This window comes from Scyliorhinus torazame, chromosome 18, assembly GCF_047496885.1.
Source record: "Scyliorhinus torazame isolate Kashiwa2021f chromosome 18, sScyTor2.1, whole genome shotgun sequence".
Classification (NCBI taxonomy): Eukaryota; Metazoa; Chordata; class Chondrichthyes; order Carcharhiniformes; family Scyliorhinidae; genus Scyliorhinus; species Scyliorhinus torazame.
Window position 1 is genome coordinate 148,021,092 of NC_092724.1, and position 20,047 is coordinate 148,041,138.

At 45.2% G+C, this 20,047-nt stretch overlaps 1 protein-coding gene across 2 annotated transcripts in view; it reads right to left on the reverse strand.

Moving 5' to 3' along the window:
- Window positions 1-20,047, reverse strand: part of cog1 (component of oligomeric golgi complex 1) — a 54,566-nt gene that overhangs the window by 13,414 nt on the left and 21,105 nt on the right. For both annotated transcript variants that reach the window (XM_072483564.1, XM_072483563.1), the window contains exons 9-13: window positions 15,042-15,203; window positions 6,393-6,520; window positions 6,174-6,282; window positions 3,920-4,029; window positions 2,582-2,660 (exon numbers count right to left, since the gene is read on the reverse strand). In XM_072483564.1, coding sequence (XP_072339665.1) covers window positions 2,582-2,660; window positions 3,920-4,029; window positions 6,174-6,282; window positions 6,393-6,520; window positions 15,042-15,203 — 588 coding nt within the window. The remainder of the gene's footprint in view (window positions 1-2,581; window positions 2,661-3,919; window positions 4,030-6,173; window positions 6,283-6,392; window positions 6,521-15,041; window positions 15,204-20,047) is intronic.

A 20,047-nucleotide genomic window follows, 5' to 3' on the forward strand; every position in this document is an offset into this window, starting at 1 on the left:
AGGTAGCAACCATTCATTGACTTCTTCGTGGAGAATTAATCGTCGGGGGTGGGGGTGTTGGGTAGTGTAGAGTAGGGGGTGGTTTAGGCACGTCCTTGCACGAGTGGAGTCGTGATCTGCACTATGTGTTACTTGCTTTTCCTTTTGTACGGTACTATACAATGTCATTGTTTTATAAGCCAAAAATACCTCAATAAAATTGTTTATTTAAAAAAAAATAATTGGAGAGATGGGTGGAACATGACCTGAAATTGTATCTGAGGCAGAACACAGTCATTGAGGAAGCTCTAGACACCATATGAAGCATGTCAGTCACGGCAGAGCTGGATAACGAACCCAGTGGAGGAGTTTAGCAAAGCTATTGACTTGCTTGCCATTGGCAAGGCTCCAGGTGCTAATGCTATACCACCTCAACTCATCAAGCACAGGAAACTGGCACTCCGCAGCATCCTCACAAGCTTCTCGGTCTCTGGTGGATGAGGGCACAGTGCCTCAGAATGCACGTGATGCAGAGACTGTGAAATCCTATACAAGAACAAGAAAGACCACAGTGATTGAAACAAATATCGAGGCATCTCCTTGCTGCACATCATGGGAATGGGCTTTGCCAGTGTTGCCCTTCTCAGATTGCAGATCCTGGCTGAACGCATCTACCCAGATACTCAGTGTGGTTTCAGAACAGGACGATCTACAATTGACATGAACGTCTCAGTCTGGCAGCTGCAAGGGAAATGCCGTGAACAAAAGGAGTTTGTCATGAGTGATCTAGACAGAACCCTTGTGAAAGGATTGAGAACGAGAGAGCACAGATTTAAAGTAATTGGCAAAAGAAGCAAAAGAAACACGAGGATAAACACTTTCAGACAACAGTGCTGCCTGATAGTGGCGGAGGAAGGTTCAAGCGGGGCATTGAAAAAGCATTTGGACTGTTGGTTGAGGAGGAGGAGAAATGTGCAGGGCAATAGGAGAAGGCAGGAGAATGGCACGAAGGGAATTACTCATTCATTGAGCCTGTGAAGTCATGATGGGCCAAATTGCCTCCTTCTGCACTGCAACAATTCTGTGATAAATTACCTTCATCGATCTCACCAAGACATTCAACCACTTGAGTAAAGACGATCTTTTTAAGCTGCTGGAGGAAACGGACTACCCCTGAAGCTAATCAGTGTGATCTCTTTCCGTAACAAAATGATAGGTACGGTCAGTTATGACAGGACAATATTGGAACCCATTGATATCCTCAGTGGGATCAAACAGGGTTGTGTTCTGGCACCTACATTCTTTGGCATATTATTCTCTTTGATGTGGTCATATTCCCTCGGTTCATTTAGACTGCATGTCTACTTACATATCAGAACTGATGGAAAGCTGTTCAACATTGCCCGCCTGGGATCCAAGACAAAAATGCCCCAAGTTCTCAAACAGTTCTTCTATGCTGACGTCATCGATCTCGCATTCCATACCGAGGAACACCTTCAGTAGAAGATCGACATGTTTTCTTATGCCTGTAAAAAGTTTGGTTTGCCCATCAGCATCAGAAAGACAAATGCCAAGGTTTAGATACTGCCATCAATCAGCACTGACAAGATGACACTGGAGGTTGTTTCATGTGTTTAGGCACTACAATAACCAGCAATGTGTCACTTGATGCTGAAATCCATATACGCATTGTAAAAGGTGCAGTTATTATGTCCAAGCTGAGTAAGAGCGTGTGAACAACAGCAACCTGACTGAGAACATCAAACTGCATGTCTACCAAGCTTGCATCTTCAGCCCACTCCTCCAGGAGTGCATTGTTAGAAGGAAAAAATGCTGAACAGTTTCCACCTTTGCTGTCTCTGACATATCCTCGACACCTCCATGCAGGACAAAGTCACCACCTCAGAGGCCCTGGAGCATGTAAATTCCATCAGCCAAGCACTTATTGTTAAGCCAAGCCACCAGCACTGGCTTGGCCATTTTCAATGGATGGACAATGGCGTGTATCTAAAGGCATTCTTAAAAGTGAACTTCACACTGAGTCATGATCTGCTGGACACCCAAACCTCCATTATAAGGACACCTACAAGCAAGATAGGAAGATGGCTGACATTTAACACTGACAACTAGGATAGTCGTTGATGTCTATGACCTCTAGAGGCTGGCTGTTTGGAAGAGACGAGGCGAAATGGAAAGCTTTGCTGGCTAAGAAAAGGGCCCAGGGAAAAACCTAGGCCAGCAAATCCGGCACCCTCTCAGCAAACCCGTTTCATTTGCAGTAAATGCGGCAGAGACTGTCATGACAGAATGAGATTCCTGAACTCCACATTCAACAGTTGACCACCATCTTCTCGGGTAATTGTAGGCTGCGAAAGTTGTAACCCCAAATAACGAGCTAATTTGTCAGAATTCCACCTTGCTATCACTTTAGGCAAAAAACAGATAAATATATTAAATGCAAACAAACTTCAATGAGGTATAAGTAAACATAGTTCGTAGAAACTAAAAGACTTACACACTTTTTTAAATCATACTAGCATTATATTTTAAATCAAGTCTATATTATACATCACAATAAAAGAAACAAAATAATTACACTGACCAGACTCTTAACTTCATTTCCCTGGACTGATGATTTAGGCTTTCGTGAACTCACCATACTAAGGGGCAACAAACCAAATCTGGAAGCAAAGATGTACAATATTGATGCCACGTCCAGAATAGTTGACCACTAGGTGACAAATTATTATGGATCCTCCGGACAAGTGTGAAAATTAGTTACACAAACATAACATACAGTAAGTTAGCCGAATTGCTGTGTTGCTAAAGTATTCAGTGTCAAATCAGAAATTGAAATTTTCTTTTTTGGGTCTGCTGCACAACTTCTTCACTTTTTAACCAGGGCCATGTGGCAAGCTGGCACATAGGGGATAGAACGTCTCACCAAAAACACACACAGCAAACTAAGCTCTTACCACAAACCCAGGTGGTCTACACGTTCTTGAAGCATTAGCAGCATTACTCAACCAAAATTAGTATTTGTATTTTACTATCTTGCTGGACCACTTCAAAAGGAATACTTTGTCTGGTGTATTAAGACCTCAGTCTGCATGATAAATGAGCAATGCAATGTTCGTAAGGTGCTGACGCAGAATTTGTGTGTTGGCTGATCTATTTCATCCTTTGTGGGTTTCAATAAGGATTCTAATCAACTAATGATATTCAGTATTATAAGAAGTGGACCAAGGGAATATTGTGACTATGCTAGATGGACTGAAGAGTTCCACCTGCCTGAAAATGTTACAATATTATAAAGCATGGTTAAAATTGGGGTGGGGGTGGCAGTGGGTGCGCAATCAAACAAATTAAAATTAGTACAAGATTTTGCATTTACATAGCACCTTTAGTGTTGTAAAACATCCCAAGCCCTTACAGGAATGTTATTGCAATAACCCCCACGTGGCCCACAGGGAACCGTAATTGATCTCCCCATGGGGCTCATGGAATACAAATTTCCCCGGCCCACCCAACTGGGGCTCGTAAAACTGAGCATAAAAGATGGCAGGAACCGGCATTTTGGTTGTCCCAGCGGGGACTGTGAAGTGTAAATAGTTACTGCCATGGGCAGACTTTATGTTACATTAAATAAATCCTTTGTTATTTCTACCGGTAGACTCCTGGTCATTAAAGTTATCAAAGAACATTTGGTGAGCAATCCTTTAGCATGGAGGTTTCCATAATTGTTAAATTCATTTTATTATATAGAGCTACAGTCTCACTAATTTGCCATTTGCAGAGAAAATAGGCCAATATAGTATCTAATAATAAAGCTTGGACTGTATTTAAATTCTGATCAGACCACATCAACATGTGCACAAGTTTATTTCAGTATAACCCTTTCAGGCTTGCTGCTGCAGAAACACAATGAGAATTCATTTACCGGATCTGACTAGAAGCCAGTGGCAAGATGTTATGAGGTTCTTGTGAATTAAAAGGTGCACTTCTGCTGATGTATTGTTTCTCTGTGCCCGTTAACAACCCAAACAGCACCTAAAGGACAGAAATATGTATATTTACAGTGCACTTTTCTACATCAATACAACACTTTCCTATCTCGCTAGGGACTGCTGAAAAATTCTGGCTCATAGCCATTCTTCGGCAAGTTTTACATTTCAACGCCTGATGTGGTCGAAGAGCTTGAGTTTACAGTTGTGGTAAAACACTTTTAGCCAATGAAAGATATTTTTTGGAATGAGGGATTTAAAGAGGAAGACTTTAGATTTAAGCTACTGAAGGATAGCAAACTAACTTATATCAGTTAGAAGAGGAGTGACGCATGAGCACGATTGAGAACAGTATTAGATATAGCTACATTTTAGAAATATTTTTAAATTTAATATGATTAGCAATACTGGAGGTGAAAACTAACACCAAGAGTTGTTTTATTATATATTACTAATGATTTACTTCAGTAACACAGTTCATCAAAACTGGTTAGTATAAGGAGACAGCAATTAATATGCTGGATTTACCAGTACTGAAAGGCTTATCTAGGAGTAGGTCAAGTATCTTTTATCCAAAACCCTAAAGACTAATTGCATTTTAGATTTCAGATCATTTTGGTTTTCAGATACCACGTGTCAACTTGCATTACAATAGCTTAAACCTAGGCTAGCTATACTCTAAAGTAAATAAAATGGCTAGAAAAGTAAGGTGTATCATGGAATAATAATTACAGGGGGCCGGATTCTCTGTTCCTGACACTAAGTGTTGACGGCAGGGCAGGATTTGTGGGCTTCTACGACAGCAAAACTGGCACTGCACCTAAACCAGTTCAGCGTCCGTTGAGGGGCGAGCACCGATGCCACACGGAGCACGACCTATTCCGAGGAAAAACGGTGTCTGATTTGCCGGGTCCGTGATTGACACTCAGGAGGCTGATAAACTGCAGCCACATATACATTCACTCATAGTATACGTCATTCCCCGCACACACTCATTCCAGCCAACAAGATGTCACTGGTTGCGCTGGAGCGCACCGATCCCATTGATGGGTTGGCTAGGGCCAGAGGACACCCAGGGGGTGACATGGGGGGGGGGGGGGGGGGGGGGGACGGACGACCCATACGACCCATGGCACCAAGTCCCCAGTGGGCAGTCAGCGGCATGCGCAGCTGTATGACTGCCTTGCAGGCTGTGGCAATAGTGATCCGCACTCGTCTATCCCGACCACACAGCCCACCTCCTGGCCTTCCCCCGCTACACTCACTCCCACTGCCCCCCCAGTGAGCAGCATAACCATCAGCACATTGTGGCGATGTTGGATACTTCCCGCCCCCAATCAGCCACGGCACCTGTTTCCCGATTTTTGAAAGCACAAGTAAACTTTGTCGTCGGCAATTCTTCCTGATGGAGGCGAAGAATCACGGAGAATACCGGGCCAGGCCCGCTAATGATACGCAAACGGCATTTACTGCTCGTATGGAGTGGAACGCATTGACGCCACTGTCGAGGCACCAAAGAATTGCAATTTGGCGTGAACCTGGCCCCCGCCACAATTTCAGCGTCAAAACCAATTCTCCGCACAATCGCCTTTCCCGATTTCACCATCAGCCGATGGAGAATCCCACCCAGGGTACCTGATAAAAGTTTCCTTTTGACATGCTCATCACAAAAATCGCAAGCTAAACAATGCAGACAAACAATTAGACTTCCAAAACTAAAGTTGAATGAGCTTCAAAAAAAAAGGGCGTTTTTGGATGTGTTCAGTTTTCAGATTTATGGATAAAGGATATTTGACCTGTATATAAATGGTATTTGTAACATTTAAATTGGACAACGGTAAATATACTGCAAAGCGTTAAATGAGCACTTACACATTATTTTCACCTAGACTGTATATATATTTTCTAGTAAAATATGTATTTTATTTCTACTTTACCTGTACCATAAATCAAGAGGGAAGCATTAAAGCATATCTCGGATAGCTATATATGGGCCAAATGGCCTCCTTCTGCACTGTAGGGATTCTATGAATATAGACAAAACTGTGGCTCTGGGACCAGCCAAGCACAAGCCAACTTTCCTTCCTCACATCAGCTCAGTTTCATTAAGTATTGGCCCAATATTTTAAACGAGGTTGCAATTCGAAAAACTCGAGACAAATTTGTTTTAAAATTGGCTGCTGTACTTACTGAAGTTCTTTGAGAAAGTTTATTCAGATTGTTGTTAAGGTGTGGAGTAAAAACATCCAAATCAAATGGATCAATATGACTTTCCAAAGCATCTGCCACATTCTGAATCCTTAATCAAAAACACAGAAGAAGGATATCAACCTTAACATTAGTATCTGATATCAGGAGTATAAAAACTATAAACCTGAATAACTTTGCTATTTAACAGATGTTCAGTACCTCGGGTCCTGCTGGATCCTGCTGCTTTTTACCTCTTCATTTCTGGCCGTTAAAATTGAACCAAGATACCTAAGATCGAAAAGTAGTTGCAGAGCTCTATTCTGAGTTAATGGGAATGCAGAATCAATCTGAAGCAAAACACAAATTGAATATCAAAATGTTAGTGTTACATTTATGTTCCAGGGAAGTTGGTTCAGTAATCTTTCATTCCAAGATGTTTCTGAGGCAGAATGAATTGACTGAGGACTTCCGATCCCCAAGTACAGTGGATCTAACTGAAAACTCCAGTGTTATGGGCCAGGGTTTAGAGAACCCCAAAGTGTATCATGGGAGTTCACCTGACCCACAACTTTTAATAGATTGTGGTATGGAGAGCACACAGCCCACTCTACAGGTGTGGTACAGCAGAAATGGAAAAGTATTTTTTAAAGCAAAACAATGTTTATTCTATGAACTCAAGTTAACCTTTTTAAAACATAGTGAACATCTTAGCAACCATTAATTCAAATACAACCCCCAAAGAGTACAACACTAAGTAATCCTTAATAACTTCCCAAACAACATCCAGAAGACAAAAGAAATACCTTTTAAAAGAAGCACATCAGGTTTACATTCACTACTGAAAACATTTAGAATTCTGAATTCACCAAATGATCAAGAGATAATCTTTTCATGGCAGAGATCTCTCTGGCTTCAGCTCCAACACTGAAAACAAAACCAAAAAAACATAGACACACCCAAGCTTTTCTCAAAGTGAAACTAAAAAGCAGAGCCAGAGCTCACCTCCACCCACACTCAGACATCACTGCAGTAACATGAGCAGCCAAACATTTCTTAAAGCAACATTCTCATGACAACAGTCACATCTTATTATTGAAAGTAGTAGAATTCTAGTCATTCTCTACAACGTAAAACTACAACACACCACTGAAAGCTATCAGCACATTCAGCTATCGTGGATCAATGGTGACAGACAACCAGACTCTTTTTATTAAAAACGCATTTCATTCAAATTTGTATCAAAGCAGGGTACAGCAAATAAACACCCTGGGAAATATTCTTCCCAACAATCAACTATACAGTAAGTACAGATTTTTTTCCTTTTTCACCCTCCCTCCCTATCAGCCACACCCCCACCCCCCTGCGACAAACAGCTCCTCAAACACAGTTACAAACATCCCCCCCCCCTTTTCTCAAACTACCCTGCTGAGCCCCTTAACTCATACTTTATCTTCTCTAACCGCAGGAAGTCATACAGGTCACCCAACCATGGTGCTACCCCCGGTGGCAATGCCGACTGCCACTCCAGCAAAATTCGTTGCCGTGCAATCAGAGAGGCGAAGGCCAAGACATCGGCCTTCCTCCTCTCCATGAGCTCTAGCTTCTCTGAAATCCCAAATGTCACCACCAAAGGGTCCGGATCCACTCCCTCCTCCACTATCCTGGCTAAGACCACGAACACTCACGCCCAGAATCTTTCCAATTTTTCACAACCCTAAAACATGTGTGCATGATTCGCTGGCCCCCGGCCACACCTCTCACACTCATCTGCTAACCCCTGAAAGAACCCACTCATTCTCGCCTGAGTCATATGCACCCTGTGCACCACCTTAAACTGTATCAGGCTCATCCTTGCACAAGGAGGTCCCGTTTACCCTTCGCAATGCCTCACTCCATACTCCCCAATTGATCTCCATTCCCAACTCCACTTCCCATTTCTCCTTGATCTTCACCACCCGCTTGCCTCCCTGCTCCCCCAGCCACTTATACATATCCCCAATTCTTCCCTCCCCTTCCACATCCGGAAGCAGCAGTCACTCCAGCAGAGTGTATCCCGTCAATCTAGGGAACCCCTTCCAGACCTTTCGTGCAAAATCCCTAACCTGTAGATACCTGATCTCACTACGCCTCGGCAGCTCGATCCTCTCCCTTAGCTCCTTCAGACTGGCGAATCCTTCCTCCAAATACAAATCCCTCACCTTGACCAGCCCCACTTTCCTCCTCTTCCTGTATACACTATCCATCCCCCCCGGCTCAAACCCATGATTCTTCCACAGCAGCGTTAGCACCGACATTCCTTCCACCCTAAAATGCCTCCTCAGCTGATTCCATATCTTCACCGTGGACTGCACCACTGGGCTCCCTGAATACCTACTCGGAGCCATTGGCAATGCTGCCGTCACCATAGCCCTCAAACTAGACCCCTTACAAGATTCCTCCTCCATCCTAACCCACTTTACCTCTTCCCCTTCCCACCACCGCTACACCTTGTCCACATTCGCCACCCAATAAGAATGAAGCAAGTTTGGCAACGCCAACCCCCCCTGCTCCCTCTGCAGCAGGGTCCTCCCCACCCTCGGCACCTTCCCCGCCCATACAAAGTCAGAGATGATTGTGTCCACTTTCCAAAAAAGGCCTTTGGTATAAAGATCGGGAGAGCCTGAAAGATAAACAATACCTCAGCAGAATATTCATTTTCACCACTTGGACCCTCCCCACCAACGTTAAGTGCAGTGTATCCAATCTCTTAAGATCCTCCCTGGCCTCCTCCACCAGCTTCGTTAAGTTCCACTTATGGAGCCCCGACCATTCCCTCGCTACCTGAATCCCCAAGTACCTAAACCTATCCCTCGCTACCGTAAATGGCATCCCCCCCCCTAAATTAGCCCGCTGTGCCAGCTCATTCACCGGGAATACCTCGTTTTTCCCTACATTCAGCTTGTATCCCGAGAACCCTCCAAACCTCCCCAACAGGCCCATAATCCTTCCCATACTCTCCAACGGATCCGAAACATCCAGCACGAGGTCATCGGCATAGAGCGACACCCAATGCTCCCTCTGTCCCCTCATTATCCCCTGCCAGTCTAATGACCCCCCCCCCCCCCCCCCCGCCCCGAGAGCCATCGCCAATGGCTCTAATTCCAGCGCAAACAGCAACAGCGACAGCAGGCACCCCTGCCCCGTACCCCTGTGTAAGTCAAAGCTTTGTGAGCTCATATCATTCGTCCTCACCCTCGCTCTTGGCGCCACATACAGCAACCGCACCCATGCCACAAATCTCAGCCCAAACCCAAACCTCACCAAAACTTCGAACAAGTACCGCCACTCCACCTGATCAAATGCTTTCTCCGCGTCCATGAACACTACAACCTCCGATACCAGAGCTCTCAACTGATTCATCACCACATTCAACAGCCGTCTGATATTACTCGCGTGCTGCTTGCCCTTCACGAAGCCGGTTTGATCTTCTGCAACCACCCCCGGGACACAATTCTCCATCCCCCCCGCCAACAACTTGGCCAATACTTTCACATCCGTGTTCAATAATGATATGGGTCTATGCGACCCACATTCCACCGGATCCTTCCCTTTTTGGGGGATTAGTGTGATTACTGCCTGCTTCATCGTCTCCGGCAACTCCCCTTCTCCAGTGCTTCATTAAACGCCCCCAACGAATGTGGTGCCAGGTCCGCCGCAAATTCCTTCTAAAATTCTGCCGTGTACCGATCTGGCCCAGGGGCCTTCCCCGACTTCATACCCCTGATACTATCCAGCACCGCCCTCAGCCCCAGGGACTCCGCCAAAGCCTGCCTCTTTGCTTCCTCCACCTGGGGAAATTCCAGCTCATCCAGAAACCATCCCATGTCCCCCTCCTCTCCTCCTGGGTCTGCCTCATCAAGTCCCTGGTAATACTCTCCAAATGCCTCATTTATCTTCCCTGGCTCTGACACCACATCCCCAGCCCCGATTTTCAATATTTCCCTGGACGCAGCCTGCCTCCGCAGCTGGTGCGCCAGCATGCGGCTCGCCTTCTCCCCATACTCGTATTGCACCCCTCTTGCCTTACGCAGTTGCCCTACCGCCCTCCCCGTTGTCAGCCTGTCAAATTGCACCTGCAACTTTTTCCTCCTCGCCAATCCCTCCATGGTGGGCACCCTCAAATATTCCCTGTCCACCTCAACTATCTCGCTCACTAGACGGTCATGTTCCGCCCTCCTTTCCTTATTCTCACGAACCGTAAATGAGATCATTTCTCCCTGGACCACTGCCTTCAGTGCTTCCCAAAAAATGCCCGCCGACACCTCCCGATTCTGATTGAACTCCAAATAATCCCCAATTGCCAACCGCACCTTATCACAAAAACCTCCATCCGCCAACAACCCAGAGTCAAACCTCCACCCCGGCCTCTGCTCTTGTTCCGTACTGAACCGAATATCCAACCAGTGGGGTGCATGGTCCGAGAGAACTATTCCCGCATACTCTGCCCCCTCCACCCCAACCAAAATCTCTCGACTCACTACAAAGTAATCAATCCTCGAATACACCTTATAGACGTGTGAAAAGAAGGAATACTCCCTTCTCCCTGGGTTCTGAAAACGCCATGGATCCACCATACCCATCGTCTCCATAAACCCCCCCAGTTCCGTTGCCATTCGTACCCTATCCATCGACCTGGGGCTCGATCTATCCACCCTCGGCTCCAGGACACAGTTAAAATCTCCTCCCATGATCAACTGGTACGTGGCCAAATCTGGGATTGCTGCCAGCAACACCCTCATAAAACCCACATCATCCCAATTTGGGGCATACACATTTACCAACACTACCGGTGCCCCTTCCAATACCCCACTCCCAATCACATATCTCCCACCTGGATCCCTCACCTCCTTCGCACTCACAAATCCCATTATTTTGCTCATTAAAATCGCCACACCCCTCGATTTTAAATCAAACCCAGAGTGAAAAACCTGCCCGACCCACCACTTCCTTAACCTAACCTGGTCCTTCACACGGAGGTGTGTCTCCTGCAAAAAGACAACCCCCGCTTTCAAGCTCCTGAGGTGCGCAAACACCCGCGACCTTTTAACTGGCCCATTCAATCCCCGGACCTTTCACGTTACTAACCTTACCGGAGGCTTGCGCCACCAATCCCCTCTACCGTCCGTCATCTTCCTCACTTAACTCCTGCCCCTTTAATTCCACTCTGTACCTAGCCCATCCCAGATGGCCCCTTTCTTCGCCTTTGACCATGTCATCTCTCACCCCCTGCCGCGTCGCAGAACACCCCCCCTCCCCCGCTTTTCCCCTTCTTCCCCCCCCACTTCCCCTTTACCCCCTCCCCCCTCTCACCCACCACCTCACTTCCGTTCACCAGCATAACCTGCTAGCGCTGCTGCCCCTGCCCAAAGGCACATCCTAATGACCTCCCCCTCCCAAAGAAGAATGCTCCCTGCTGGCATTACCCTCCCCCGCCCAAACAAGGACTGCTCCTGAACTCCAGGTAGCCTTCTCCAACGCAAACAAACAGATGTTAAACACAAACAGTCCCATAAAACAGGAGGGGAGATGGGAACATCCATCCCCACATAAACCTTTCACCCCTGCAACTCCTTCCAGTCTCAACATTGAACAGAAACCCCCCGCCCCCACAAAAAAAGACGAATATCCCCCAATCCCTACACCCACTTCAAACATGCTCTCGACCATTACACAGTGCCAGCACCCCGGTTCCCAAGCATTGTCCACTCAGTTCTCCCCCAGTTTATGCTCCTTAATGAAGTCTTCGGCCGCTTCAGGGGTCTCGAAATAATACTCCCGGCTTCCCAACGTCATCCATAATTTCGCCGGGTAGAGCACACCAAACCTGATCTGCCGCCGGTACAGCACCACCTTGGCCTTGTTGAAATCTGCCCGCCGTTTTGCCAACTCGGCTCCAATGTCCTGATAAATCCGGACGTTATTTCCCTCCCAGTCGCAGCTACGCTTCTCCCTGGCCCACCGTAGAATTTTCTCTTTCTCCACAAATTTAAGGAGTCGCACGATCACCGCCCGCGGCGGCTTCCAAGCTCTAGACTTTTGCCTCAGAGACCTATGCGCCCGGTCCACTTCAGGTGCCTTATCCAGCAGCCCTTCTGCCACCAGTCCCGCCAGCATCCTCGAGGAGTACCTCGTGGCACTCACACCTTCCACTCCTTCAGGCAGGCCCACTATTTGCACGTTCTGCCTTCTTGAGGCATTCCCATGCTCCTCCACCTTTGCCCTCAGAGTTTTAGCAAGGTTTCCTAGGAGCCCCACCTCTGCCTCCAGAGCCACCATACGATCGCTGTGGTCCGAGATCACTCCTTCAATCTCCAGAATATGTGACCCCTGCACCTCCAAAGACCTCTCCATCTGCTCCAAAGTACTCTTCTGGGGTGCCACAGCTTCTGCAATGGCCTTTGCATGATCCTCACGCATTTCTTTCCTCTGTTTATGGAATTCCTCCTTGATAAAAGTCATCAGGTCCTGTATCTGGGGCCTTACAGCTTGCCCCTCCCCCGCCTGCGTGCTGGAAGAGGCTGTTGCTGCAGCACCAGACTGTTTCAACTTTCCAGCCAAACCTCTCACTGTTTTCTGCCGGGTCCGGTGATCAGAAGACATACCATTCCAGGGATAAACTACTCCTTTCACATTCACCTACGCCTTTTCATCAAAATTCCACCCGGATCTGGGCAAAAAGAGCCCTTTTCTGTGACTTTGACCAGGAACAGCCCTTTATGTGACCAATCACTCCATGGTCACGAGCGGAAGTCAGACAACCAGACTCTTGATGAAGAGCTCAGCATACGCATCAAAAAAGTCACCAACTTTGGCCAACAAAAAAGGGCTGCATGGGCTGCAGTGGTTAGCACTGGGACTACGGTGCTGAGGAACCGGGTTCGAATCCCGGCCCTGGGTCTCTGTCCGTGTGGAGTTTGCACATTCTCCCCATGGCTGTGTGGGTTTCACCCCCACAACACAAAGATGTGCAGGTTAGATGTATTGGCCACGTTAATTGCCCCTTAATTGGAGAAAAAAAATAATTGGGTACTCTATATTTTTTTAATAAACTTTGGCCAACAAACAGAACAGTCATGGAACAGCAATAAATTTCTAACAGAAGGTTAGAATCCAGGACACAATCTTATCTGATGTAAATTTGTCAAAGGTAATTCAGCTGGTTACCTGCCTAGCTCTTGAATGATAAATAATTTTAAGCAAATGGGGATCTAAAACAGAACATAAAATGAGCTATAATAGAAGAAAAAGAAATAAAGCCACAAGTTCTCTCCTGGCGCATGCCCCGCCAATGTTGCTGCTGGCCCATAAAAAAATGCATTGTTGACTTTAGTATCTTACAAATACTCCGAGACCAGAAAGGAATTGGAGGGAGTGAGAAAGATGCTGCCAATGTAAGCAGGATCTGCAAGTGTAAACAGGAACTAGCAATTTTGAATGGCAATCATCTGACTGGAAATCAAATAAAATGGGATTATTTGGGGGTTATAAAAAAAGTTCTCAGAAGTAGAAACAGGTGGAAAGTAAAAGCAACTATTTGACACAAGTGTTGTGGGGAAGGTACAAGAATGGTTGCAGTAACCTGGTGAAATACTGAAAGAAAAGCACATTACACTGTTTGCTTGTTTAATCTGATTGTATATTTCAGTGTGAATTTCATTTGACACTTCTCACACTTAGTTGTAATACTTTAAAAAAGGATTTTCTGGTGTTTGACGAAATGTCAACCAGTTTGGATTGCACGTTAAAATGAGTCAGTTCCAACTTGTAGGATTGCAGCTCTGGCTACTTATTTTCACAACGGTAGGTCTGGAGAATCAAAGCTCAAAACATGGCTACCACCAGAGCTCTTCAGCATACTTTTGAGCATGATCCATGCACTAGAGGTCTGCAGCTGACCAGATATAGGTTTGGAGAGAATGAAACAAGCCAACAAACGTCTAAGATATTCAGATTTTCTGTCAAGAGGTTATACACTGTTAACATAAAAACTGAGGATTAGACAACCGGCATTTTAAGGCATTTACAATATCCATCATGGGTGGGATTCTCTGTTCCCGCCAGCAGTGCACGCCTTGGGCTTCCCAGTGGCTTCACTGGGATGGGAAATCCCATTGCCAAGAGCGGAGGGAGTAGAGAATCCTGCCGCCAACGAACGGCGCGCCGCTGAGAAGCACTTTCAAGTTTAATGACACAAGACAATGACTGTCTGCATAGAAGCACGAGTGGCATACTAAATTAGTAACACTTAAAATACACCCGATACACAAATCTGACTGCTTAATTTCGGTGTGCTTATCAATAATGTTATCTTTACTTTGTAAAAATTTCTATTATGGAGTTTTTTTATTTAAAGGATTACGGATGCCATTAATAACTAACCAATTATAAAACATGCAATAAGTTGATGGGAGAGCTGCCATCACCATTGTGAACATGGTTGGGCAGATAACCATGGCGACACACAGTTTCCTCGGCAACACAAGTGACAGAAGCAAAATAAATTCCATTATCCCACTGAAATTAAAGATACCCTGTCATAATTTTCCATCCATTAATCAGTCTGGATTTGTTTATCCCCTAATACCAAAGTGAAGGGCACAATTCTTCATGAGTGAACTAACTGATCAACTGATTTGAATAGCAATGGATGGATGAGAAAGAAATTACAGACGCATATCGGACTCCAATCAGACTTGCAATTAATTTTTTGAAGTGCAATTAATGTCTTGGGATTTTCTCTGAATATCTTGCGTAGTTATACAGTCATCACAGTACTACTTAGAGCCACACTAAAAATGCCCTAACGAGTTTTTAAAAATATATACGCACCTTATCTTGTTTTATGGAACATAATGTTTCATAACCAGCAAGCACCTCATCCAAACAAGTCTTTAGCAACTCCTGAAGCGTGACCTTAAGAAAAGCATGACCTCCAACTCGGTTTACTTCCTGACACAAGTTAAAAAGCAGAGACTGGACGTACCAAGATGGCTATCAAAAGAAAAATCAAAGACACAAAACAAATTAAATGCTAGAATAGTAATTGAATGTTCTTGAAAACAACAATTTCCTGATGATAAACACATGGGGCTGGATTTGCCGTCCCGTGGCGGCAGATTTCTGGTTCAGCACACCGGCGGGATACTCCATTTCACCAGCAGGTCAATGGGGTTTCCCATTGTGGGGCAGCCCCACACCGTCGGGTAAACCCCCCGGGCTGCCGGCAAAATGGAGAATCTCGACGGCGGAGAATCCAGCCCTCGGTTTAGTAATTATAAAACAATTAATACAAATTGCGAAAGCAACTTTGATGTTTCTCAATATATAAGCGAAAGCCTGCCACTGGTATCTCTTTTACCAAAAAAAAAGGCACTGTGGTCTCTTTGACAGGCTGCCTATAACGAATCAAAGATATCACAATTCTTTGGTACAATTTGATTTTAAAAAAGAGATTCTGATAAAGGAATTGAATTGCAATGCAGATTAGGACACCATTTTAGCACCTCTGGCAGCTGGACACAAATCCAACAACTGGATTTAACCAAAGTAGAGAACTGGAATTGGAAGAGGCAGCTCAGAAATTACAAAATGAATGGAACACAATATGCAAATAGGTAAAAGAAAGGTAACTCACTTTAAAAAAAAAAAATTTAGTGTATCCAATTCTTTGTTCCAATTAAGGGACAATTTAGTGTGGCCAATCCACCTAACCTGCACATCTTTGGGTTGTGGGCATGAGACCCACGCAGACATGGGGAGAATTTGCAAACTCCACACGGACCGTGACCCAGAGCCGGGATTGAACCTGGGACCTCGCCGTCATGAGGCTGCAGTGCTAAACACTGTGCCACCGTGCTGCCCAAAGGTAACTCACTTAATGTCAATTATAGAATGTTGCACATCAGAAGAAAATAAAACATGTATACATCAATGGTGTTGAAATAGGTATGGATGAAATGGAAATAACCTTCAAAAATTTGTCTTTAACCATGTCCTATAGAGGTAGAACAGCAATCAACAAAGTCAAAAGAATGTTGAACTACAGAGCCAAAATAATCGATCACACTTTTTAAATATTCCAGCTCGTTAAAGAAGCATTTACGGGAGGGGGGTCACGTGAGCACAGGAGCGGCTGCATTTTTGCCGGCTCCGGCTCTGCTCATCTTTTCATCCTGTTGCATGTTTCACATTTGTCTTTTCTTGGGGTGCATGGCTTGTGCTTTGTCCTGAGAAGTATTTGGCCGGTGTCCTTGCAGGAAAGGGCTGAGATGAAATGTTAAAATCCTCGTTAGTCTGTGGCTGCCAGAGTGGGCTGAGGTGGGGCCCTGCTTTCAGCGGTGCAGTTGCTGTTAAGCGGGCTCCCACCTTGGCGGTGCTGTATGCATCAGATAGTGGCTGCCAATGCAGAGGTCATGCTGACTGAAGGTCTCAGTTCTGAGGTGCAGGTCGTCAGGGCTCACTTCCAAGAATTGTGGGTACTTTTATGGAGGCGTGGAGGTGCACGAGGAGGTTCTTCTACTAGAGAGCACTTTCCCAGGTGGAGACCCATCTCCGTTCTGTCGATTTCCTGCTGCATGGCTTGCCATCCACCCTGGAGGGTTCAGGGGAAGGAGAGGGGGGCGGAGAGGGGCATGAGCCTGGTACTGGCATGAGGTGTGGAAGAGTTCCCAAGTGAGTTCAAAGAATGGCTGCCATGTTTCGAGGATCTTGATTTGGAGACTGGCCATGTCAGATTCAATGGGGTACATTGTATCCTGTCTTCGAGGCCGGTGTTGGGTTTGGCCTACCGATCGCTGGTCCTATGTTGTCTTGTTCCTGAAGTTCGTCGAGAGGGGTTGGAGGTGGCCGTACCGGTCGAGGCATCCCTCCCAGCCCAGGCTTAGGCTGTGGACTGCTTGGGTGTTGGTGAGATGACATGATGGAAGTTATCATGTCTCGTGCTTTGATGATTGGAATCCTTGAAAGATCCTGAAAGTGCTCATTGATCCTGCTTTATCTTGGCTTTTGCTTTCTTCGTGGATGTCTTTGTTATGAGGACTGCCCCGCAATTCAATGATTATCCTGGACATTTCTCCCTTTTGATCGTGTTTTCTTGATGCGGTTGTTTTTCCGACAGAGTAGTGTATATCATGGATGCGATGGCCTGTACCCTTTATTATCCTGATTTAGCAAGTTCAAGTTTAGTTGTATATGGTAAATGGCATTTTTGCATAGTTTTAATCCTAAAAGCATGATTTATAGTGCCCTATAATCCTCGTGGATGAGGGAGGGGGTTGTTCTTTGTTTTCACCCCGTCTCGTTTAGTGGGAAGATGGGTGAAGCGAAAGAACCATGGAATTCCTATAGTGCAGAAGGATGCCATTCAGCCCATCGAGTCTGCACCGGCCCTCTAAATGATAACCCTACCCTGGACCACTCCCCTATCCCCGTAACCTATTCTGTATATCCCTGGACAGCAAGGGGCAATTTAGCATGGCCAATCCACCTAACCTGCACATCTTTGGACTCTGGGAGGAAACCGGAGCACCTGGTGGAAAACCACGCAGACACGGGGAGAACGTGCAGACTCCACAGTCACCCAAGGTCGGAATTGAACCCAGGTCCCTGGTGCTGTGAGGTAGCAGTGCTAATCACTGTGCCACCAAGCCGCAGCAGGGAGAGGGATGAAAGGGTTAGTTCGTCCTTGCTGTGATCGAGGATGTCCAACTCCCCCGCGGTTAGAGTTAATCCGGCCATGTTAAAGAGTGGGAGGAGTGCGTCCGCTTATTGGTTTTTTTTTTAGGTGGGGAGGTTGCGAAAGAGTTGGTCCTCTCTCCGAGGGCGACCTTTTGAGGGGCGTCTTGACATCCCCCCTTCTCCCCACGGTGGGGAGCACCTTTTGGCTGGGGCTGGAATGATTGTTCTCTCATGTTTTGGGCTTCGAGGGTATCCTGTCATTTCCCTTTGGGACGTGTTGTCTGCTTGTCGGTGTGAGTGGTCTATTCTGCCTTGGTTTCTGGTTCCTACACGAGTGCCGTGATGAGTCACGACCTGGGCTGGGTCCTGAGCTCTTATTATCCAGAGGGGTAATTCTGGTAGCTCTGGTCCTTTCTCTCTTCTTCTTCTATGGGAGACACTAGATCAAGTACAGCTTGGACCAGTCGCTGCCAGTCCTCTCTTTTTCATTTTTTGACGATATGATTGATACTGGTTCTCTTCCGGGCCTGGGTTAGATCGCGTTTTGGGGAACGCATGTAACTTCCCCTTAGAGCTGGGTTTTCGTGGTCTTTCTTTGTTTTTTTCTGGTGTTGGGTATGATGTATCCACTCGTGGCTTTTGCATGGGCGCAGCTGGGTTTAATATCTGAAAGAGACGGCTATGTTGGATTTCTGATGCCTGTGGTGCCGTTGGAGATGATTTTAGAGTTTAGTAAAATTGTTAAGGATATAAAGAAAGTAAAGCTGGAATATTAGTTTAAATTAAATGGTGGCTGCCGACCTCAAGGAAAACTACCCAGAAAAATCAAGCGATCTCTGTAGGGATTCCAACGGCAGTCAATCACATTCAAGTATTCTCACAGACAACAAGCAAGGAAGTTGAAAGCATTTATTATCCTTCACTTTTAATTTACATTTTCAAATAGTGAAATAAATGACTGGATTAAGATAGAAATTAAAATATTAGAAATAAGCTGAAAAAGTAAAATGTTGCCATAATGGAGAAAGGTGATAATTCACAAATATAAAAACCAGCTTTTCCATACTGGTTGTAGTCGACAGCAATAATTATGAACTTGGTAATACCTAGAAACCCATCACATTCAATAGGTGTAAATTTTTTGAAGGGTTTTCATAGCAAGACTAACAGTGTAAAAAGCAGAGTCTTCTGTCAATTCACCGACTACATTTGAGATTGCAGCCTGGAGGAACCTCAACAGTACACTCTAAGAGAGTAGAATAACTGTGGGCACCTTCTAAAGTTCTGGGTTAATCTTTGCACATACAAATGTGTTGGAAAAGCTTCCCCACATATGGAAGCATCATTAACCCCTGGAACAGACTTGGACATTACAGTTACACTTGGCCAAGGGAACACAAGGACATATGTTCATATGTACATCTCTTTTTATTCTTCTCGATGACTGCTTAATAAAATCACACCACTACTGATCAGGCCTCACAGGAGGAAGGAAGAAGCCTGGCTGTGCGGAATTGATGCCAGTCAGTAAGACATAATGATCATGCATGTTTAAAAATTCAAGTAAAAAATAACTCTCATTTTTGGCCTATATTAAATCACTTTCTCCAAGCATGAAATCAGTACAAACATGCAAAAGAAGCCTTCCCAAAATAAAGTTCCCATTACATTTTATTATCAGATTGAATGTAATAGTATTGCAATTATCTATCGAATTTTACATTTCAATTCTGTATTGTATATAGTCGGGTTCTTGCCACATGATCTAGATTAGATTACAGACATGTGTGGTTTCACATTACTATGAGCACTACTTTTATTGCCTCAGAAATAGCTCAGCAAATTCCAGCAGCAGTCAAGTAACAGTTGCACTTTACTATAAATAACAGTAGGAATAATTATGCACATGTGAGCTGATGAATGTTCTGCACCTCGTGCTTTTTTCTGCAATTATTTTAAATTCTGCACTAATTCTGATGCAGAATAATGAGTGCCATGGGTTAATATTATTTACAAATTTTATAAAGATTAATGTTTTAATTCAACAGTAATGAAAGCTGAGGCTATCATTCATCTTCTTGTGAAAATTTCTGGATTTACTTTGTCTTACATGGGAGGAAGATCTTTTTCACATAATTGTAATTCTTCAGACGAATGAG